This window comes from Stegodyphus dumicola, chromosome 6, assembly GCF_044657685.1.
Source record: "Stegodyphus dumicola isolate Sdum_Otavi_A_Nest chromosome 6, ASM4465768v1".
In the NCBI taxonomy this organism is placed as follows: domain Eukaryota; kingdom Metazoa; phylum Arthropoda; class Arachnida; order Araneae; family Eresidae; genus Stegodyphus; species Stegodyphus dumicola.
This window is the reverse complement of record NC_140773.1, coordinates 40,870,858-40,896,662: the sequence shown is the minus strand read 5'-3', so window position 1 is coordinate 40,896,662 and position 25,805 is coordinate 40,870,858. Positions and strand designations below refer to the sequence as shown.

The 25,805-nt window shown below is 31.7% G+C and overlaps 2 protein-coding genes across 5 annotated transcripts in view; one reads left to right on the top strand and one right to left on the bottom strand.

The window, feature by feature from the left end:
• The window catches only part of LOC118182489 (dual oxidase 2-like), a 156,319-nt gene extending 154,601 nt beyond the window's left edge, over positions 1-1,718 (top strand). For all 4 annotated transcript variants that reach the window (XM_035351838.2, XM_035351836.2, XM_035351835.2 and 1 more), the window contains one exon: positions 1,466-1,718. In XM_035351838.2, the coding sequence (XP_035207729.2) occupies positions 1,466-1,588 (123 nt within the window). In that variant the 3' untranslated portion in view covers positions 1,589-1,718. The remainder of the gene's footprint in view (positions 1-1,465) is intronic.
• An 80-nt stretch (positions 1,719-1,798) lies between these two features.
• LOC118182490 (alpha/beta hydrolase domain-containing protein 17B-like) lies at positions 1,799-20,086 on the bottom strand. Its single transcript, XM_035351840.2, has 2 exons — positions 19,247-20,086; positions 1,799-5,996 (listed from the first exon to the last, which is right to left on the bottom strand). The coding sequence occupies exons 1-2, from the start codon at positions 19,891-19,893 to the stop codon at positions 5,780-5,782; spliced, it is 864 nt and encodes a 287-aa protein (XP_035207731.1). The 5' UTR covers positions 19,894-20,086; the 3' UTR covers positions 1,799-5,779.
• Positions 20,087-25,805: the final 5,719 nt, after the last annotated feature.

The window sequence follows — 25,805 nt, the reverse complement described above, 5'->3', positions numbered from 1 at the left end:
GAGAACACGTCTCCTGGTACAATCAACAATGAGCATCTGTTCTCTTCACAGTCGAGTCCAGGTTCACATTGGAGAGTGATTCAGGTCATCAGCTGAACTGGAGGGAACAACGCATACGACCAATCCCACATTGTGAAAAGGCAGTTACAGTGGTGGTGGAATAATGGTTTGGGCTGGGATCTCTCTCGGTGATCACACTGTTCCATGGAGGAACTTTGACCAGTGTGAGATATTGAAATGAGATCCTTGACCAATACGTCCGCCCATATGCCGCTGCTATTGCTCCTGGATTTCTTCTGATGGACAATAATGCGTAACTGCACCGAGCTCAGGTTGCTGAAGAATATCTTGAGGATCACAGTATGGAACGGACAGAATGGCCAGCTCAATTCCCAGACCTGAGTCCGATAGAGCATCTTCGGGACTACCTTGGGAGACGGATTGCTGTTTTAAGTCCTTCCCCAAAGTCGTTAGATGAGCTTGAACAAAGATATTAATTACTCAGTGCCTGGTTGTTGCTTCCCATTTCATTGACCAACAACTTAACTGACAGCATGGAACGTCACTGCCAGCAATGTATTGCAGCTAGGGATGGACACATTTCTTATTAGAACCCGTTTTTGTAATGTTACCACCACATTTTTCCTCAAAAAACTGTGATATACTGTTTGTCCAAGACTGGATTTCTCTACCAAGAGTGCAATTTTTTGTTGTAATTAATGTTTGTGTTGAATTTTAGAAACATTATGTTGCATTCATTAGAGAACTGTTTAGTGAACACATTCTCTAAATTTCTGGTTTCTATGTTGCTTCATTCTCAAATTAGACACAAAAAACATGCTGTTCCTTAGCTTTTGGCAGGCAGTGTATTAAATATATTTATTAACATAAAGCCATTTAAATATTAAGGTAATAAAATAAATATTAAATTCTTTCTCCAAGAAGACTGCTTTTCATATTGTATATATGTATAATACTGCATTATGGAAAATTGCCTGGTTTTTGATAAATTTACTAACAAGGTTATAAATTACAGATTTCAAAATGTGTAAGAGTGCTTTATTGTATAGTTTTATATTTATAAGAAAGAAACAATCACTTAATAAACTGTAGATTTTAGATATTTTGGATTTGGAATTTAAAAATATCTACCTTCAATGTGCCACACTCAAATTGTCAGTAAACCAAATAGAAATTTTATCTAGAATATACAGTTTTCAGATGAATGCTTATATTCAATTCAATTTAATATTTAGTATTCAAAATATCAATTCTAATGCTGAATAAGTAACTAGTTTTCGTAACTATGGTCATTTTCAATAAAATGTTTTATAACGTATGTTTCATCATTTAACTAAGTAAATTTTATTTCCAACATTATAATATTTACTTTAAAATATATACTTAATTTTACTGTTCATACCTGATGATTCAATATAAAAAAAACTTTTCTGTGCTCTTTCAGGTGAGTAAGATAGGTGTATTTAGTTGTGGCCCACCACCTATGACTCGAAGTGTCGAGCTCTCATGTGAAGAATTAAATAAACATGAAGGTGCAATATTTGTACATCATTATGAAAATTTCTAAGAATTAGTGAAGGAAATGTTTGCTAATTTAAAATAATTAACAGAAATGCTAATCTGAAATGTTTTTATTAAAAGGGTTTTGTAGTTGTTACAATTTTGAAAGTAAATTTTTTACTTTTCTTACATGAAAATGTGAGTGGTATTTCTGTGGCATTTAAAAGTGTATTTCATCTTGTAACTGTTATAAATAAATGCACAATGACCATTATGATACAAAACGTCATAAAAAAATTTATTCCAAAAACATACATGTCAAATTTGCACCGAAGCAGATTTCTAATTTGCTTAACAGTAATCTTAAATACAAGTACAACGAAACATAAAATTAATAACCAAAAGTTTAAGTTTCTTCAAATAAATTACAATAATTTTCAATATGATACACTGATAAAAAAACAAAGAAAGTCATTTTCTCTTTATTGTACATTTTCTTAAATAAGATATTTATCAGTTTTCTATAGTCATCCCTTGATTCATAAATGTATTCTCAATTTCATAAAATTAAATACAACAAGTTTTTCAACAGAGACAATTACAAAAGCATATTACCCAACATTCAGGCATGTCTTAACTTCAAACATACTTTAAGTATGTTAGCCATTACAAACTTTTACTTCTTTCCAAAATGGCACACATTTATAATTTTGTTTTACAGATAGAGTATCCCTTGCCAAAAAGGCTCGAGACGAGAATGTTTCATATTCTGGATTTATGCATGTTATTGCATTATATTTCACAAAATCTTTTTCGCATACATATATCAGCTTACAAAAATAGCATTAATTTTATACAATGATTTTTAATAATGCAAATTAAACATTCAGAAAGCAAAACTGTAATCTCAAATATTCATGTGATAAACCTGTTTGATCTAACTAAAACATACATAATTGAAATGTGAATCTCTTTTCCTTGAGAATGTTTGCAATTCATTACATGAGGTCAAACATACAACTTCTTTTGGGGCATTATAGCACCTGACAGGTTTCATAAAGCACTTTTGATTAGAGATGTCCAATTTATACAACATGTTAGCTAGGAAACTAATATAAGAGCAAATCGAAATGAACTCGAATACCTGAAAAGTTTCCCATGCCAACCTTATTAAAACTTTACACACTGTGCCCAGGCATAGTATCCAGGAGATGCCAAATTGATATTATAAAATTCTAGAAATGCTTTCTATTCTTGGCAAACAGAAAAGGGATGGTCTGGGCACTGAAAACTTCAGCTACTATTCTGCATAAAATGAATTTTAATTTAAAAAAAAATCTTCTGAAAAATATATTTCATTTGACTCTCGAAGCATTCAACTATAATATACTTTTCTAAAATATTTTAAATCCAACAAAGCAGATTTTACTAAGTACAACTATAATATAGCTGTTTGTATTTAAGTACATCCTCAAACAACATAGTTGATCGATCTATTTCGCAAAACAGCTGAATTTATTCAGCACATTCATTAGCTAAATGAACTATTTTTAGAACACACGTGAAATGTCGCTCTTGCATATAAGAATTACCTATTTTGTTTTTTACAATTATTTTATGCATTTTAATAATCTAAATGCTTAGAATTATTTTTAAATAATTAAAGAAAATTATAAAGCAAAATATATTACAAAACAAGATAATAGTTATTAACACAATAATTGACAAAATTAATAATTTGGTTTCTCATATTTAACTAGTGATGCCACGTTTAAAATAAAGATTCCATATTAACCACCTGAGTAGCATGAATGCTTTTATCTTCTCGTGAGATTTTTTTGTCACTGTCATAGTAGCTTATAATTTTACTTTCTTTAATAATGTAAAATATCATCTTAATAAATGGAAGTTTATGAAAACAGAGACAAATTTTGTAAACATACAAATTAAATTAATAAATGCTGTTTAAATACAGGTCCTCATGAGCAGATCTAAAAAGCTGTGCCACTCAAAGGGTTAAATTAACAAATGCTTACCTGAAAAGGAAATTTTAAAGACTTATGTGTATAAACCATGGGATGACTATATCTTTCCCTTTTTTCAGGATTTTTATGAAATTATTTTCACTGGTATTTTGAATACATTCTATTCAATTAAAAGTAGTGAAGCATAGAAAACATTGTAAAAAATGTTTAATAGCACTTTTTTGTTAGCAAAAATGTATACAGATAGAAACTGAAGAAATTCACATGGAATATGCACTTACAATCAATACGAGGAACGTGGAATGGGTATTAGTGCACTTCAGTTCTTAAGTTACACATGGTACATTTTCAAATATATCACCTTTTAATCACAAGTTTCAAGGTCTTAAATTTGAAAAAGTGCATTTCAAATATTTATTTGAGCTGGAATGCGATGCATACCACTGGTTCTATCATTAAAGACAATATAATAAATGTACTTCAAAATAAAACTATTTTTTATATTTAGATATATATGACATTTTAGTTTAAAAATAGAATCTACAGAATTATAACCCTGCTATATATTATCAAACTGCTTTTGTTAGTTAAAATACAATAAAGACATCACTGATATAATAAACCATTTCACTTTTAAGACATTTTATGTAAAGTAGTGTAAAACATAATATATCACTATAGTGAAAACTTGGACATAACTTTTGATGTAAATTACATTTACTGTAATGGAAGAGGATTTTTAATAATAGCTGCATACTTATCACAATGCAAACAAACTGAAATACTTAAAGATGATTTAAAAATTCATTCAGACTCATAAAATATAAGACTACTTACTTATGATTTCTATGTGTGACCGTTTATCTGTATTTTTTTTTAATCATGAGAAGAAAAAATGATAATCTTACATTGTTTTAACATTAAAAATGTATTTTTATACTTTAGAAATTATAAATTGAAAAGTAAAATTCCCAGGATTAATTCAGGATCAGAAGGAGAAACTAACTTATTATAATTATCATATTTACTCATATGTTCCCCCTTCCTGCTCATTTTGGTATTTAGACCTGCCAACAATCAGCAGCCTACATACCTTTATTTTTTTCTTATAATATTTTTTGCATATGATTTAGAAACTCCTGATTTATGGTAAAAATATAAAATATATTCATAAATAGGAAAATATTTCGTTTAAGTGTAAGGAATATAACTGAAATTGTCAAGTCTTTTAAATTATATCTTTAGAAATAGTATGTACTTCTCCCTTTCTGGTTTATAGTTTAAAATTAGTAGGTAAAGAGAGGTATGAGTAAATGTGGTAATACATATTTAGAACATCTTGAAAGCCAATTTCAAGAGCAAATTTACTATTCCACGAACGTGATAAATGACATTTCGAAATTTATATTGCTTTGAATAGAAAAACAGTTATAAATGAGCATACTGTAAATATATGATGTGCCTCTTTATAACCATATATTTTGAACAAGTATTCAAAAGAATAGTATTTCTTAATTAAACCCAGTTTTCTTTAAAGCTTTATAAAAATGGTTAACAAAAAAACAATTTTAAACAAAATATTTAAAGCTATTAATATAAAACATGAAAACATATATTACATTTTAAATATATAAAGCAACAGTTTACATTTACCTTCATATAAATATATAATTTAAGAAATAAGCATTATTATTTCTTGGCTAAATTTCTTTCAACCGAGTTTTAGGTCTTGTGAATTGAAGACTAGCTAACATGACTTACGACAGTCAGGATGCAGATTTTTATAATCTTTGATTTTTGTCATACAGTAAAAAAATAATGAAAAACTTAATATTCATGCTTTGTGAGCAATCGATGACATTATGAAAATGTAATTTTAATGAGTATAAGATGAAAACTGGTACAAATATGTTATGGAATACAAAGAATCACAGTTCATTTTAATTTATGAAAAGAAATCTGTCTAATCGTTTAAACAGAATGGTGGAACATTTAATTGTGACCAAAATATTTAAACTCTCTTCAAGTTCCACCTGTATTTCATCAAACAAACAAATCAAATAATTCTTAAATGACTATACAGCACATAAATAAGAAAGTTATATAGCAAAACACTTTTAAAAAATAATTTACTATTGAAAGTGACTATTAGTTCTTTTGTTTCCATCTTAATATAAATTATCTGTGAAACATGATCTTTTTAAATATAAAAACATAGCACTTGGCATTCTTAAATACTTCAGAATCTTGATATCCTAGTAAAACTTTAGGAGTCAATTCACTAATTCCATGGATATAAACTGTTTAAGTCTCTCAATGTACTGTCCATAAAGTTCTACATCATTATGGCCTGCCCCTTCAATCCAAAGAGGCTCTACGGCTCTAGGGCAATTTTCATAAATAGCCAAACCATGGGAAAAATCAATCACATCATCTTCAGTCCCATGAATCACAAGTACAGGAGAGGTAACTTTTGGTACTTTATCAATGCTAGGAAGAAAAATGATTTTTCATTAATCTACAATATTTTAATATTTTTTAATCACATACAGTAGTGCCTCTGCATCTGCAGTTAATACGTTGCAAGATTTACCAAATATAATAGCAAACACTACTTACAACGTGTGTCTAACTACATAAATGTTCATAAACTACAAACAATAAGATGCCACTAATAGTGAAATTATGATAAAGCATATAACATGCTGTTTTGTATATTTACAGTACTTTCTTTCATTAATTACAGATATAAAATAATTCTGAGATTTTAAACTATCCTTGAAACTGAAAAAAACATGGCACTATGTGGCAATGATGTTCAGTTTAAATTACACCTTGGGGCTGCAAACTGCACAATATATGTACTGTTCTTTAATCATCTATATACCATGAAAAGTTTGGTGGTACCTTTTAATTTCTGATAGGTGTTGTAGTCACACTTAAAACGACATCACATGGATTGCTCTCTTCATTCATATGAACTCTGGTAAGTAAGACAAGTAATAACAAGCTATATCACACTGTCACTTATTCCTTTACTCTCATATGCATTTCATTGTTTGCACCTGGATGCCAATCTCGGAATCAAATTTCACATTAAAAATGGTGGCCATTTTTAATCTCCATTAGCATCTCCTGAGGAAAAAAAAAAAGGAGGCAAAGAAAGAGACAACAAGAATGTTGTGGGAAAAAAGCTCATCTTTGTAGAAGAACCTGGAACAGTTCCTAGGACTGCAAATGCTTGTAAGAACCACAGTCACAGTATATTTCTGATGATGTATTGACAGATAACAGATAGCCAACAAGTACCATATTATATTTAATAAATATTTAGGTATATGTCTTGGAATGCTAAACAATACTTGTTTCATGAACCTCATGGTATTAATTTCAATTAATCCTTTGTGTGAAGTTAGTCTTAAGATGGTTAAAAGCATAAAAATATCCACAAGTTTGGAAATTTGGTCAATAGTTATAAATTTTATAAACTTAACCACAGGTCACTAGTTTGCCACCATGGCCATATATGTATTATCATATAGTTCAAAGCATGTGTGGCCAAAAGCTGGCCCACGCTGCCAAATGCGACCTTTTTATTTGCTTAATCCATGAAATTCTACACAATGACCTTTTCATTTCTTTGCTACTGAATTTGAAATAAAAATACATGCAAAATTGTAAATTTATTACAATGTGTGATTCATTAATGATGCCCTTTATTTGCTTCATGTTCCTTGAAATTTATGTGTACATTTTGTATTTCATTGGTTGACCACATACAGGGTTGTCATGAACCAGTGTTCACCCTCTGGAGCTTATTTAGACTAAAAAATATGAAATCAAATCCATAAAATGGTATTCAAGTTATATATATATATATATATATTTTAATTTCTATCAGTCAGAAGTGTTTTTTCCCCATAGCATCAAGGCAGTGAGACTGCAAAAGATTGTTACACAAAGACTACTGCAACCTGCAACAGTCCTGCTCATATGATGCACTAAAAAAGACCTTATTTGCCCGTCCATGGTTTAAAGGGAAGGTAGAATATAAAAAATTGCTTTTATATCAAAATATTGAAATATTAGGTCCAAACTGTGAAACTTACGCAGATAGTCAGGACTATAATGAAAGCACAGCATGCATCTTAATCTATTTCTTTAATTTTCAAAAAAAATTTCAGCATAATAAATTGCAGATACTGAACCAGCATATACAGAGGCATAATGGTAATCCCTTCAAAATTACTGCGAAAACTAAACACATGATACTTACGTATTTAATTTCAAGTACTATTCAATAAAATGCTTTATATCAATAAACAATATATATATATATATATATGTAAGATATAATTATAGCCTCACCATTCACCCACGATGTGTTGGAATAACTGAAAACATTACATATATATAACTCTTAATTTTGAAACATTTCTTTTAAATCTTTAACCACAAACAACATTATAGTGGTTTGCTGATTAACCCTCTGGGGTTTAGCCTTGAAATTTCAAAGTTTCTCAAAATGTCATGAATAAGTGATATTTTCTTGATTTTAATTAAAAAATGACTCTTCATTTTGTACCTTGATTCCTTTTCTTCCAATATACATCCAAATTGAAATCAGATACATTAAAAGCTAGCAGAAATTTTCATGTATAATGAATCCTTCTGTACGGAATTTTCCAGCCTTAACGCTGAGAGGGTTAAGTCAACCGGTTACTTTAACAGACTGAAATAAAATTAAAATTTTCTTACTCTCACTGGATTCTAAAACTTAACATACTTACACCTGTATCTTTTTTACTAATAATTACAACTCATATTTGAAGACATATTTTTTCGTCCAAAAAAATAAGTACATTCAACAGAATATTTTTACGAGTTACAAATTTATGCAATATCTAAATATAAGTACAATCAAAATTGAAGACCATCAGACTTTAACTATCTAAATGGTCCCCATCTTTAGCTACACTACATTACTCAATACTCAGTTTGTTTCTTACAGACATGTTTCATTACACAAATGAAAGTTTAATTTGTTGGTCTATTATCAACTTAACACTACTTGTAATACAAGTTAATGTTCATTACAGTGGTACTTATGTATTACCCCATGGACTGTGAAACTATTGCCAAGCAGCTTAATTTAGTGCCAATTATGAATAAATGTGTCATAACAATGTACTCAACAGCAGCAGTTTTGTCTGATGTAACCCCGAGTGAACAGAACTGCAAGCATTGGATTATTTTCGAAGTTATGGCAACTTGGCATAAAAAAAAAAGGTGTGTATCAAAGGACACAACATGGCCAACAAAACAGTAACAGATTATAACAATTACCTGCAGGAAGTTTACACTCATAGCAACATGCAGCTTCTCATAAAATCAGAAGATCTAACAAAATAGTAAAAACTGATTAATGCCTTTTTATGAAGTACAAAAAAGCAGCAGCTCAAATACCAATTGATTATTAACTGAAAAGGCATTAGTCCCTTCAAAATTCCACAAAAATGTTTGGTACAATATTGGCATGAGCTCTGCTAATTTTCACTAGTTAATGAAATAGTATGAAAATTTTCCCCCAGCGGCCATCTGTTTTTCATAGCGTGTAATGTATAACTTTCGTAGCGTGTATGTATTTTGCTGAGTAGACGTCGAAGCCTTCTCTCACTGTAGAAGAACGCTTGAGGCGCGTTACAGCTGCTCTGTGGTAGTTTCACTTGAACGCGCTAGATGCGTTGCAGACGACGAAGAGGTTAAAATACTTTCATGAACAGTGAAGGTTTTTTTTGCCCCTTTCTACAGTTTAGGTGTACTTCTTTCAAAATATGTATTAACTTTTTTTTTTTTTGGAAAGGCAGCTTAACAGAATATAGAATTAATTACACTGATTTCCAAAAATTGCATAACTCTTCTAAAAATAAGCTAATCCATGTAACATTTTAATATATTGTCAAATAAGAGTTGAGTAACATTGCAGTATGCAAATTAGTGGCACTGCAATCAGAATGTGACATCTGCAAGGAGCATAAAATTGAATGTTTGAGAGAAAAGCCTATAAATTTCACTGTGATATGAAATATGGGATAGCAATTTGTAACAATGACCTCCAGGCATCATTTGACAAAAGAACTATGGTGTAGAGCTATTAGAATACTACAGAAAGGAAAAAGTCAGACAGAAGTAGCCAGATAGCTAAATGCGAATCTTTCTGTGGTTCATGGGCTGGTAACAATTTTTAATCACACATTTGGCATCCAAGAGGTTCAGACACAGAAAGCCAACCATTACGACAAACATCAATGACTGATATTTGTCATTACGTGCATAAAGGAATAGAACCGCATCTCCTACTCAACTCAGATTTCTTGCTACAGCCACCAGAAGGTTGATGTCAACGTCAACTGTGCATAGAGGGCTTCACGAAAGAAATCTATGCAAAGCGACCAAGCCATTTGCACACCACATTACAGAAGGGAGTGTTTGAGGCGGGCATGTTAACATATTTACTGGACAACTGATCAGTGCGGGAATGTTCTCTTTATGGGCAAGTCCAGATTTAGCCTCCAAAGTGATTGTAGGTGCTATTTGATTTGGCGAGGACACGGAACCCAATATTTTTACAGATGCTTTACATATGGATATATTTTTTATGTAAGAATATTTTTAGTGGCTTCATTTTATTTTATTTTACTTCAGTCTTCATTTATCATGATCATTTTTTTACTGGACATTCATGATAATTTTGGATACTTGCTTCCCCCCCCCAAACACACATTTCTCAGGAAAAATCTAATTTATTAGCTTTCAGAAATTGATTTTATATCAATTAAAATATGAAAGACTACCTAGCTGCACTTTACTTACTCTTTCCATTATACCTCAGATCATTCCAGATTTTATTTGTTCACAATCTTTCCAGCTCCACTGCAGAAATAATATCAAATCTGAATATTGCCTAAGTGTCTTTTGCCCTCAAATTTGTGTATTCTGTGCATATTTTATCAATAAAATTTTCTATGTTTGAATATTTAAAATGAAATGACACATTAAAATTATTTACAAATTATTAAATTATTAAAATTATTTCAAATGAAATTACATAAATGAAATTTTTAAAACTATAGTTTCCTAAACCTCAAGCCATATTTTATTTTTTATTTATTGGATTGATTTATTGATCTTATGATCAACTGTAGTTTTCACTCAGATTTCAAGTCACTATACACTTTCTTCTTAAGATCAAACGCAGTTTTGATTCAGATTTTAAGTCATTATACATTTTCTATCTCCGACCTTGAAATTAAATAAACATAGCATACAGCTTAAGCAAAATTTAAAATGGAATTAAAAAAGAAATTAATAGCAATAACAGTGCTGAAATTCCTCATTTCTACTCAGCAAGACTACAATAATGCCCCTATATTCCAGATAATATGTTTCAAGACTTAAACTATCAAGTTGAATAATGCATGTGTGTATGCGTTCAAGCACGCAAGTGCCAAATAAAACCAGTAATTAGGTTACTGCATTTCAGCAGGTTACAGCTTGTTTACATTTGGTTTATATTTTCTAATTTGTAAGCAGTCCCCCCCCCCCAATTTAAAAAAGTAAAATGTTTCATAGTAAACAACTGCACAACTATATTTGAATCAGTACAATGTATAATTTATTTTAATAAGTCTGAAATTAATTTAATGTACAAGTGATCATGCGTATAAATGATTAAAAATATAAAATTTGAATCATACTAAAATATTAATTTTCCTTCATTTGTAGCCATGAAATGCACCTTTTAGTTTTATAGCTCTGAAAAGAATTTATTCATATAGATAAGTTATTCTAAAATCATCATTTTTTGGGTGGGAAGGAGAAATCATTATAAAATTAGTTGTACGAAGATAACTGGTTACTAATTGTATTTTGATGACATAATTCACTGCTATATCAAAAAAGGACCAAAATGCGTAAATCTATCATTTTTTGATTGTTTTCAAGAAATGAATATTTTCAATCCTGATCTATTAAATTTCTCATTTATATGCTGTATTAAAAAATAACATGTTGTGCTTTAATAGCTTGATGTACATTATTGACCTGTGCATTCCCCTCTAAGTGCAAGGTTCTGAAAATTTTTTAGCTCTAGTGTAGAATTGTGTGCCCCTTCGATTAGCGAAAATTTTTTGTTTAATTTTGGCGATGAAATCTCATTTCTTTTTACCACGATAGTTTTTAACTGTCTTTTAGCTTCCTGATTTTTTTTTAAAAATGAAAACAGATTGATGTGTACATGGACAAATTTAAGGCAGTGCGCAATGCCTAGTTTGTACAATTCTGGGATGTTTTTTTTAAGTGAAAACAGATCGATGTGTACATGGACACAGAGTTTTTGCAATTCTTTGACTTTTTATTTTGGTTTTGTGTAGTGGCCATCTTGAAATTGTGCCTTCTTGACGTCAAAAAAAAGAATCGTCAAAAACCAAGAGGCACCCAATTGTAAACTTTTACCAATTTTCTAATAACTGATGTAATTTTCACCTTCCTTGAGTGACTGAATAACTCATTTCCACTACATTTTAAAATCAATTTGTGCACACAGTGGCTGTTAGCAAAGACAACACCTCATAAACTACCTGCAAGGTCACATCAAAGCTTCCACTTTATAAACTGTATAAGACAATACATACAGCAGCTCCAGCAACATTCAATGACTTTAGGTATGTGTATGGCTACAGAGAGTAGGGTGGACAACAGCAAAAATAAAATTCAAAATGCAGAGAAATAGAAATGAAGATATCTTATCATATACTGTAATGCTAATATTATGCATTCTGATTGGAATGTGGGTTTCTTTTAAATAAATAGTATTGCAATAGCTACTGACAATGTATCCACGAATGCTTTTAATTTATGCTCTTACTGTAACCACATTCAATGGAATTTAAACTGGAGAAAAATATGTGAGTAAATATAGTATAAGGATTCAGAGAATTAAATGGGCAAGACACCTGTGCAGAATGGATGAAAATCGAGTAACTAAAACGATCTTCTCGGCCAGACCATTTGGCACCCAAAAAAGAGGGAGACCTAAACTTAGGTGGCTCGACTGTTTGAAAACAGATTTAAGAATTTTAAAAATTACCAATTGGATGTCCATGGCCAGGGATAGAAGGGTTTGGAATTCGATTCTGAGGAATCGAATGCTAGTGCATTTAGACTGAATCGAAGGGCCCATCTTGGGATGTCTGGCCATTGAAGAAGAAAATCATTTTAGGATTTCATAATCTGAGCTGCACATGATCAATTTTCCTCAAAATTTCATGCCATAAATGGACTAAAGTTATGAAATTAAAATTCAGTGTATTTTGCAATATAATTGTAGCTTTACATCACTTATGATAGTACTATCTTCCGCTAATTTTTCTAAGAGTTCTATTAATTCTTCCAGCCCATCGACAATATTGCGAACTGCTTGCACTCCATCGTGTTTCAGATTCATGCTTAATAGTTTTCTTTAAAGCACTTGTTATTCCCATTGTAATGCTGAACATGAGAAAAAGATATTTATGATTTCAATTATTCCAAAACATGTTACAATGATTAGATTCCAAAACATGTTATTACACGATGCTAATGAAATCTCATTGAATTTTTCTAAAATTGATGCAGCCTTAATTGAATTTTCAATTAAGGCTGCATTTTTGGCATGAAAAGTAATATAAAGCTCCCAAAAATAACTCTGTGATAGTAACTTTTCTGTTGGCAAAATGACAACAGAAAAGATCTACATATCTAAAGACTAGTCTTTAGATCTACATATCTAAAGACTTGTGACATTTGTTCTCAATTATAAATATCAGACATCAAAACAAATTAAAGTCAATAATATTTATTTCTTTTGATGTCAATTATTTTTTCACTATTATTAGTTGATTTTAAACTGTGGATGCTAGAAGATGAATAAATTCGTTTTGAATTTGTGGTGATAAGTACAAGACAGTTCTTGGCATTTTCATGCCATTTTAAAGATCTGCTAGTAGTAAATCAAACTAAGGTAGATGTTCAAGTACAAATAATAGGTTTCTGACATTTGTACCATTTTAAAACACTTCATTTTCAATATGACCACATACAGAAAAGAATTTTATTCGTTGCAAAATACTTCGCCTCCATTTTTTTTTTCAGACTGTATAATTCCACCTAATAATTCATTGATTCTTATTATTATCTTCTTTCTGTTTCATTCCAAGTTGTAAAGAATTTTTGATGATTTGGGACACTTCTTTTATGGCTAAACAATTTATCTTTTTCCTTTAATTATTAAAACCAGATATCAACCAAGATTTTGGTATTTGACATTTAGCTGATGCTGCTAGTGCATTTAGACTGAATTCATTCTGAAATATGCAGAATCTATGAATAATCATTTCTGTTCGTTATTCTTGGAAGTTAGTTCGATATTATTGGAAGATTATTACTGTTCGATATTATTGGAAGATTATTACTGAATTTTAAATAAGCAATATATCTGAACTCCAGAACATCTGGAATAACAATGAGTGTTTCTATTGCATTTTCTGTACTTATTAGATACGGATTGGATTTGGAAATATACTTGGGCCCCCATCTTCAGTCTTGTATTTTTGTTATGATGCATTATTACATGAAAGTTTAGCAGCAGTATGAGTACAATCTGAATCTGCTGTTCATTAAATATTAGAATTCGTTGAATAGATATTAAACAGTAAAATGTATAACAAAGATGTCTATAGTTATAGTTTGGCCACCGAATTAAGAATGATACAAGGTTTAAGGATTTATAATGTAATAAAAGATAATAAGATGTATTATTTGTAATGATTTTAAAATAACAAACAGTGTTGTATGTGCATTTTGTTTTAAAAAAAATAAAATTATATCACTACTTTAGAAAAATAAAAGTGTTCAGAAAGAAAGAACGAACGTTTTACACATGGAGATATTTGGTTGATTTACTGCAAGCAATGCTTATTTTATCAGACAAATCAAGAAAGGAAATAATTATTAATTTAAAATATATTTCCCAGAAATCAAAATCAAAATTGAAATTTTCAAGAAAATCTTGTTTGTCTTGGAGACCATTTGGCACCCCTATGTGAGAAGCACCCAAGGCATTATAGACCCCCTTGCCTCCCCCTCGCTATATCACTGCTCCAGCTGTCACTTTCAGTATGGATGAATAAATCTATACTATTCAGAAGCCTACTCTTAATTTCTCGCAGTCTTAAAACTTTTTCATTACGTATGCATTTTAACTGAAATTTAACAAGAAATGTGCTCTGCAGGTGACCATTCAAACATTGAACTGCTATTCGATACTTTATCAGAAATTAACTCTTGATGAAAGGTTTATAGATATTTTCTGATTACCTGTAATCCCACCACAAAATTGCCAACTTTGGATAGAAACACTTGTTTAGGTATCTTTATGCATCTAGTACCACCTATTTTTTACATTCTTTTTCTGATACAAGGTATACATACCTTTCAGCTTTAGCAGTGTTGTTCTCCCCATTGCAAGCAATCTGTTTTCACTAAAGTAATGAAAAAATTGCACCAAAATCCTAAACCGAGATGAAAAAAAAAGGTCAGCAATGCCTTTTAAGCGTTGTGGATGTAAAATTCTGTATCAAAGGATGGCTTTCTCATTTGTTACATATGAAAATTTCCATGTGATCCTGATAAATCAGATTTCAGGTTGAATGTATTATGGAAGAAAATAAGCCCATACTCATAGTGAAAGGGTCATTTTGGAATTAAAGAAAATTTGGTTTATTCATGCCATTTTGGGAAACTTTGAAATTTCAGGAAAAACTCCAGAATGCTTGGAGGGGTTACGTAAGTCATTATTATGCTCAATGCGTGAAGAAAGCTAAGTCTTAGATTTTATTGAAAGGTATGAAATTTGCAACACACTGCGATGCTAAATTGCTAAAGTTTTTATGGGAGAGATTACAATCTGCAGCCTTATTGATGAAACTGTCTGAAGAAATGGAAATTCTATCTGGGAATACATGCATACCTGGATTGCCACATAAATACTTTTGGGCAGCATTGTGTTGTGCCGTATAAATATTTCTTTTGTGACATCGTGGGTTGTTACGTAAATACTTTGGGGTGAAATAGTAATTTTCCACATAAATAGTAGTTTTAGTGACATCATAGGTTGCCAAGTAAATACTTCTTGGTGATAAGGTGTACAGATTCATCAATACTTTTCCATGATTTTTCAGTGGGGACAATTGGAAATTCTACATTATACAGATAATCCAAATCAATTTTAAGCTAAAAATTTCAAGACACTATATATTACAGAATTCCTAAGGTGAAAACGTAAAAGATCACTTTTTTTTTTTTTTTATGTTTAATTCCGATTTTCTCAGGAACTGTTAAACTGATTTCAGTGCTACTTTTTGCTATATGTATTGCTATTAACTTTGAAATTTTAAAAAGGACAACTTTCTGGGTGGTTGCTTCGTATTATATCACAACAATATAATATTTTTTTTAATCCAAGGCATCTCCTTTTTTACCATTCTTTAGAAGATATCCTATTTGATTGTTTGATTAACTTTATCAAATTAAATCTCTGTTTTAGAATGTCTGAGAGAAGAAAAAGATTATCTGGTAGCCAATATAAAAAAGAAGAGGTTGGAGAAGCACACTCGGCTTCAAAAGCAATCGGGAGTGTTGCGTAGCTTTTTAAGAGATGCAAGTAGTTCCAAACTAAGTGATTATCGAGATCTAGACACTACTATTTATTCTGATTTGGATTATCAAGATGGCAGCAACACTGACAATGAAATTACAACTTGCAGACAAGAACAGGGCTCAACATGTTACTACCATGGAAAATGAAGGAAGCTCCAAACATTGGTTTGGTTTATGTAATTATGGCAAAGCATCGTGGGCTATCTACCTAAGGGTAGGGATGCCTTTTTGTGGAGGACTTTCTAGGAGAAACTGGCTTGTATACATGTTACACACAAGGAGAACCACGAAACGACATATGCAGCCAGCCCATTCATGGAATTCGAACCTTGGACCGAACAATCAGTCTTCACCTGCTCAGACACTTGTGGGCCCAGTCAATCTCTATACCAGGATTAAAGCCTGATGGTATATGCGACTCAGACCGATCATTTTAGTTAAAAAACAGTTCATTACATCCTTTATTCAGTTGCAATTTTCCATTTGACAATCAAATTTTAAGTTGAAGATTTACTGCAAAATACTATAACAGAATTTGAAAAATAAAAAACATATATCAAGAGATTGGTATACTCAGTGTCGAAAGATTCCGTATTCTTTTTTTGTTGCAAACTTTTTTGGTAAATCGAAATTGAGTTTGTTTCTAAATGAGGGTTGTAGAAAATGGGAAAATATTAGCGAGATATTAAGAAAGCGCGAAAACTCGCGTAAATAATTTGGGTTAAACTTTGGATTATGGTAACTTGGCGATTTTTTGCCGACCAACTCTACCCTTTCCAAGGATGAACATTTCCACGTATAAAATAAATAAAATATCCAAAAACTTTTACCTCTAAATTATCTATTATATTATAAACGTCACCAACGAATTCATACCGCAAACATTAAAAATGGTTACAAATACTTAGTGCCAAATATTTAAATTATTTCCATACACGTTTACTTCAACTGAAACGTACACCAAATTCCTACAAACATAAAATTCACAAAATAACTATCATTTAATTAAAATATCACTAAACCATGTACACGTCGACTTATTTTTACTTAAAAAAACATCCCAGAATTGCACAAAAATGGCATTGCGCACACTCTTCACTATATCCATGTACACTGCTTTTTTCTCATAAATTAGAAAAATTTCACGAAAATACATGACAGTTTTCTCAATCTTTAAACCCGGTAAAAAGAACATATATGAAATTACCTGATCGCGAAATAGTTTACACCCTTTCCAAATATGAACATTTCCGCGTATAAAATAAATAAAATATCCAAAAACTTTAACCTCTAAATTATCTATTATATTATAAACGTCACCAACGAATTCATACCGCAAACATTACAAATGGTTACAAATACTTAGTGTCAAATATTTAAATTATTTCCACGCACGTTTACTTCAACTGAAACGTATACCAAATTCCTACAAACATAAAATTCACAAAATAACTATCATTTAATTAAAATATCACTAAACCATGTACACGTCGACTTATTTTTACTTAAAAAAAAATCCCAGAATTGCACAAAAATTGCATTGCGCACACTCTTCACTATATCCATGTACATCCATATCATGAAAATCTCTTTTCGCAAAACGTTTATGGGGTTTTGGGAGTTAAAAAATAAAGTTTGAAAATCGCAAATCATTATTAGTTCATATTTTCGCAAAACGTTTATGGGGTTTATTTTTTTGAACATTACGGTAAAAGAAAATAAAGTTTGAAAATCGCAAATCATTATTAGTTCATATTTTCACAACACGTTTATGGGGAGATAATTGAAAAAATAAAACTTTATTCTATTTATTCTCAGTTACTTATAGTATGTAAGAAATTGCTTAGAAAATTCTACTTCATAATTTTCCTCTGTTAATTCAGATTGAAAAATCTCTTCAATGCAGCAAATTATTATTATTAACATAACAAAAAGTTCAGCTTTTTTAGGTATTATATATGTTATAAATATTGCCATGGCCATAAAGACAAACTGGGCAAAGTAGAAATGAAACCAACAACAACAGCATTTAATTTATTATAGCTTTAAAATAGCTAAGGGCTGGTTACGGAAAATTTGCCTTGATGTGTACGTGGACAAAGTCAAGGGCCTAGTTTGTGCAACTCTGATGTTTTTTTAAGTGAAAATAGGTTGATGTGTACATGGATACTGAGTTTGTGAAATTCTTTGACTTGTTATTTTAGATTTGTGTAGCGATGATTTTTGGCACAAAAATCGCTTGTACACACTAGTTTTAATGGTGGGATGAGAAGAAATGAAGATAATCTGGATGCAAGATGTTAACAGTACATGCTTTTCAGAAGAAGTATGAACTCGTTATGCTTCCGAAAGGTATTTTAAAAACAATAAATGCAGCCTATTTTTAACACTAAAAACTCACACATTGCTACTTGATAAAAGCACGAATAAGAAATATTTTGAAAGCAGACAATGTTTTCACACCTCACATAAATTAAAATTCAAAAAGGAAAAGTTTGAAAGTTTTTCACTGCCTTCTAAGCTACAACAAGTGAATAACAAGTGCATTTTGAGGAAAGAAATCCTGGTAAACTAAACTAAAAATTATTGTTAGAACTTTCTTAAGTCATATGTAATACTTTCTATGATCGTTCACTTGTTACAAATAAAAGAACATACAGTGAAAACTTTTAAATGTGTCTTGCTCAAAGTTTAGAAACACTTTTCATTTCAACATTTATTTGGCAAGCTTTCTTTTAGACAGATATTAGCTTAGCTTTAGATGCAAATTTCTTTGTCAGAATTATGACCTACATACATGATGATTTAGGGGTTACTTCTATGTGTAGAATAAATGTTGGTTAGTTTTCTTCACACAATAAAGGTAATTCCTTCCTGGCAAGCAACTTCTTTCAGATGCTTTTCCCCAATAAGTCAATAAATGAGTCGAATAAATTCTGAAAATTTATCAAATATTGTTAGTATGAAGAAACTTTAGTACTTACCTAGGAAAGGCATCAAAGAACCACGTTCGCTTTGTGTTAGGGAAAACTACACGTATTCCAGACATTAAAGGTGCGTGAAGTATAACGGCTCCAACTTCGTACCTAGAAGCTAAATCCACAGAAGGCACTGTACCAATACTCTGTCCATAAAGAATTATATTTTCTGGACTTATACCATAACGCGTACGTAATGCATGCCATGCCGCATCTACATCAGCGTATAAATTCTTTTCTGATGGTTTCCCGGTACTAATTCCATATCCAGAATAGTCATAACTGAATATATTACAATTTATTCTAGATCCTAGTCCAAGGTAAAAACTGCTCAAATGTCCAAGATCCACAGCATTTCCGTGACTAAACAAAATTGTAAACCGTGCGTCAGGAGTACATCGCACAAACATGCATGCAATTCTGTTTCCACGAGGAGTTCTTGTAAAAAACACTTCTATTCCATCCAATTCTCTTTGCGAATACTGCCATTCTGCACGATCTGATAAACGTAAGGTAAATTTAGTTCCAGTTTCATCTGCTATGAAGGAATATGTTGGCTCTGGAGGAATAAATGCGAGCTTAGCCGCTATGCGAGAAGGAAACGGAGGACAACAAAACAAGCAACATAATTCACTGAACGATATACCGTTCATTGTGCAATTAAAGTATTGACCTTTTTAGGAATGATATATATCCTAAATTAACACTTACCTCCACATTTTTAAATTAATAAAACAATACAGACACTACTAAGAGCACTAACACAGGCAAGACACAAAAAGTCGTTCATTTACTCCCACAAACCACGGTTCTTCCCTGACGTCATTCAGCAGTGCGCGCCGCACAGCTGATTCCGTATACCATTTAATAAATTTCGGGCTTCACTGGAACATATTGCCAAAATGTTTTAAATTTTAATTCTGAAATCACTTTTAATTTCTAATAGTACTTATCACTCACAATTAGTAAAATACTCATTCTAAATTCCAGGCAAAGTTAATAGGAAAATTGTTACTCGTTCAATGATGAGCGATAAATCATGAATTATAAAATTACTAAATCTTGATTCAAATCTATGCATCTCGTCCAGTTATTAGTAATCCACTCAAAACTATAAAAAATTTGCCTTCATATTATAACACAAATTTTCTCAAAAAAGAACCACCCTACAGCTCAGAAGCCAATACCACCAAATTAGTTTAGCTATGGACAAAAATTCTAATTTTCTACCTATATTTTAATTTCAGTGATATATATTCTAGTTATGTTATAGATCATATGCAGTAATAAAGTTCACAAACAAATGTAATTCCATTCCTTGTTTCTCTGTCTTTCGCATAAAAGTTCTTTTTTGGGGAATCTTGAAACTAATAGGTATTACATAAAATGTGTACCCCTTAAATTTCCTTCCCGAAGAAATTGGGAAGAAATCTTTAAGCTACTGTATTAATTAACACAGATTAAAGTTAATTTTATGCTTGCAATTAAATACTTTTATAAACTTCGAGAAATGCTCATAACTAAACGAATTTTGTCAAATGCTTGCAACGTAAAAGCAAGAAGAAATTTCATGCTCTTTCGTCAGAAACAGTTTGCAAATTGTGTTCACGCTCCTTTTGTCAAAGCACGTGATGAATCATTTATGTTGATAACTCTGACTGACATATTTTCCATTTCAATACTTCAAAATAAATTGTTAAAAATTCTTACCAGCGCTCCTTTGTTTGTTCGCAATAGCATCATTCATCAAGATCTGAAAGTTACTACAATAGAAGAAAAAGCTATCTCTCACGATATGATATCCTCTGATCACGCTGAAATCAAGGAATCTTACAATATGATCATTCTGTAATTCAAGATTATAAGCGCTCCTGTAATGTTTTTTATGGCTCGTCATGGAGTATTGATTCTGGCACGTATAGATGTTTCTGCTTTTTTCGATGCCGCTATTGTGGCGACGCAATGGGTAACTGATAGCTACAGCTCCTCCGATAGCAAGTTCGAGCTTTGTTCGCACCTTTTGTATTGAAACGATGTTTTTATTTATTTTACTCTAATTAAGACACAATAACACGCCGAATAAATACTAATTCAAAAGTCAAACAACAAAAATCAGCGTTATATTTACAAAATTTTCACAGGACTAGTTTCGATGGTTTTACCGAACCACCATCTTCAGCTGCGGTTTGCAGCTGAAGATGGTGGTTCGGTAAAACCATCGAAACTAGTCCTGTGAAAATTTTGTAAATATAACGCTGATTTTTGTTGTTTGACTTCTGAATTATTATTTTACTCTATTTAGTCAAGCTGAATTTTTAGACAATTTTGCATTTTAGTCTTTTAGTCAAGTATTTCTTTTTTGAATACTATTCTGGAGTTTTCTTATTATAAACTTATCTGTTTGCTCATTTATCTTTCATATTTATCTTACATGTTACTAATGATTTTCTCAAAAGTTTCGCCTACTAGGCGGGATATTATGCTTTTTCCTTCACATCAATGAGCCTTTGGCATTATTTTACAAAATGAGCTGACTCAAAGCCGCAAGGCTGTCGCCAATCATTAAATATCGATTTCCGATTCTCACTTCCATTGCAATAGCAACCAAGAGTCCTTTGAAATCTGTGTTACTACTAGGAATATCATAAATCCTGCCTGAAACTTCTTATCGAGCTTCTTCTAGAAGCCTACATAATGACATATTCTCATCAAGGAGGAATAATAATACTTTTGCTACCCACAGTTCCTTATCATTCATTACAAACACGGAAATTTATTTGTTAAAGATTCGAAGAGGTTTCTCATCATATTTTGACAAAATCCATATTTTTTTTTAAAGTCAAATTCAAGAATTCGAGTATTTATTATATGCCACATCGACTGGGTACTCATGTCATGTCGACAAACGTGATGTAAACATTTATTTAACTTTGCCCTGATATTCTCTTCTTTAAAAATCTGTAGAGTCAAGGGAAAAGCTACTTAAGGATTGTTTACTCACGCTTCGCGTTATATCCTCTCGTAAAAAGTGTTGTTAACTTCAGTTCTTACTTCCAAATGTTTCTCTTTCCCCAAGCAATTAGTGACCTTTTCCTTGAAATGAAGATATATATTTTTAGATTACTGATAGGGAATTTTTATCTCTTCAATAAATTCTCGGACTAAAATCTAAATATTTCTGACCACTGCAATCTCATCGTTTCAAGTCATTATAATTGTATCCTGCATATCAGAACAGTCAAGAGCCTCTATCTTGTCGTTATTTCTCACATTACTTTGAACATCTAGTCTCTTGAACTGGTGATGTTCCTAACAGATTGAAAATATTTCATATTTGCTCTGCGGGAGATCTTGACTTTTACGACGTGCATACAGGGTTGGTAAAATTTTTAGAATTTAAAAAGGAGGGGGACAGAATTTAGGAGCCACAGTGGTTGCACCGGGCGGCAGAAAGCCTAGCACTGGCTATGTATATATGGGAGCATTGTTACGAACCTTTATTGTCTGCTATTGGAAGGCTTCTCCATATCCACATTACTAATGATGACATAGTACTGAACATTGACCATATCTCTGAGGTCGGAACATGGTCTTGGAAGAAGAACTAAATTAGAATTTCTACATCAATCGCGAACTCTGAAATGATTCAACTGCTGGCGTGTTTCCTTCCTGAGTAGCGCAACACGGGAGTTCTTACGTGTACCGACCTTATCGCCATCGAAGAACATTCACTTTTGATGCTCATAACTAAAGGCTGAACGATGCTCATAACTAAAGGTATTATCAAGGCCACATAAAACTGAAGATCCTAAGAGTAATTACAAATGTTCTGAAGTTAAAGAAATATAATAATATTCACAACAAATACTTAAGCTACGAGTAAATACAAAGCTACCAATGTTACCACAGACTAAAAATAAATACAGATAGAAAATATTAAAATCTAAGCACAGTATCACACTTAGTATATTAGTTTCCATTTACACCACATAAAGTTTCCGCTAAATATGTCCTCCAGAATGTTAAATAGCACATTTGTCAGTAGAAGTGGGGAAAGCACGAACCTCAACCACTAATTGTTCTAATTACATCGAATATAGAATAGTCACTGAAAATTTTATTTATTTCTTGAATAATCTTTATAAAATCTTCAAAAGCTGCAAACATGTTATTTGCGAAATTTTTCTTTTTAGCATTTCGTATTTTTTGTGTATCTGGTCTGTTAAGAACGTGGTTTCTCAGAAATACATAATAATTGTTTAGAAATGTTTTGTCCTAGAGCCACTCTAAAGCATTGACAAAGGTTTCTGAATTGCTCTTTATTTGCTCAGAAGCGTACGTAAAAGCTGATTTACATTAGCAGAATTTTGATCCTAAGAAAAGCAAGGAAACTGAAGGATCCGGTTGCCGGTTGTTTAATGGAACTGAGAGAATATTTCACTCCTTAAATTTTGAATGACATTACCGCTTAGATTGTTTATTGGCAACCAAACGCATACATACTAAATTTTATCTCAAAAGAATAAATGCCTTTTTATTCCTTTAGCGGAGCCGCTAAATTCACGCACTGCTTGGGCTCACAGTTCCGCTAGTGTGGAAGGGTTGAATATTGCCTGCAGCTTCTTTTTGGTAGCGATGCGTCAGACCGAATGCTTTAGAACCAGAGTATCATTGATTAGAGCGCGATATCATTTCAAAACCTGTTTCATACAAATATACAATATGTTATTTTGCAATATAAAGAAAATGTAATTGTGTGACAAGGAAAATGAACTAGAAATTAATCTAGAGTAGAACAGTAGGAATCGGCTCGGCTCTAGAACAGTATTTTCTAATCTTTAGATTTCTCCTAAAAGTTTTCGATAGTGATTAAAATATGATAACCAAATTTGGCCAATTTCTTGACTTCAAAATGACTCTTGACTTTCAAAATGACCAGTTTCTTAACCAAAATCACTTTTATTTTTTCTAAATTTATTTCAAATCATTTTTAGGGACATTATTCTCTGATTCATTGAACTAATAGCATCTTCCTTTCATTCATTTACTCCTTATTTACTTTCTTTCTTCAACTCCAAAATCCAGCAGAAACTCGAATCACGAAATACTCTCATCTCGAACAAATAATATTACCGAACTTTCACTACCAAAATCTGGTGGCAAGTTACTTACAGAAACGTACTGCAGAATGGCCAGAATGTATTGCGGGCAGAGATTTGAAAGTTTGAAAGCTTTTAAGTGGAAGACATTTTGTTATCTGTCATACAGTGTCTGTGTCTCTAGACAAAACCATGAGCTTGGAAGTTAAACATGAAAAGGTGGAAGAGTTACTACTGGACCATAAAAACTAATTCAAGAAGAAAGAACTGAAAGATATTCAGAAGCATCAACAAGCGGCAACTGTACCAGGAAGTGTCTTCAGAGGAATGGGATCGAAGAAAGGATTAACCTAATTCCTCTGATCTTCAAAATTATTCCAAAATGGGGTGAGAAGCAATATTTCATGTAACGATATCATCTTTCTAAGAGTAGCAAGCTGCAGCATAATATTTCCAATGATAATGCGATGTCTCATTTTAGAAACGTTTTAAAAAATAGAAAACACCAAATTATATAGGACGAATTTTGAGTGAAACTGAGGATCAGTGAATCATATTTAGAGTCGAATGGCGCTAAGAGACGAAGAAAAGACAAAAGAAGATTCTTTTTAAAGACAGTACTCTGACAGACAAGCTTCTGACCTAGGCAGTGTGGTTTCCCAATGCAGATATCTGAGACATTCGCTCTTCTATTTTTTTTTAGTTAAATACACCATTCCTGTATATACATCATTCCTGGGAATAGCAATACAAAATTTCCGTACTTCCCCTGCCGTGTTGGAATGGACAGACCACTGTACAAACGATGGTTTTAGAAGTGGGTCCGGTCCTGTTAGCCGCATAAAAAGAAGTAACCCCTACGTTGGCGCCTCTCCAACGCGTCGAGGAAAGACTGTTATCAAATTTTTTTTTATGAAAGGGTGTTTCTCATCTAAACAATAACATCTCTTCCTCAACAGTTTCCATTTATGCTTTTTTGTGTTACGAACTTATGCTCAAAGTATTGTCGTAAATTTGACCTAAGCGATGATCTGTGATCCAGGAGCGTATTAATATATTTTACATTAATTCCTATTGAGAAAGTATTTCCGGTTTAGGAGCATTTTGGATAAAGAACAGCTTTTAGGAATGAATAAAATTTGTAAACTAAAATTTCATTGTACAAAAGTTGTCATTGCGGCATTTTCATTTACAAAGGTATTTACCGCTTTCTTCAGTTCACTAACATTTCCTTCTGTTGACTTCTTCATTCCAGTGGAATTTGCATTAATCACGTTCATTTTACTCAGCTTATAAGATATTTCTCCCACTTCCCTAGCGTGCCTTCGTGGTATAACGGTAGCACGCTGGGCCGGTATTCCAGAGGTCCGTGGTTCGATTCCCGGTGAAGACGGTTGCATATTTTTCATCTTTTCTGCTTCCAATTAACCTAATGACTCTACAAGCTCACCTCCATTTTCTAACGG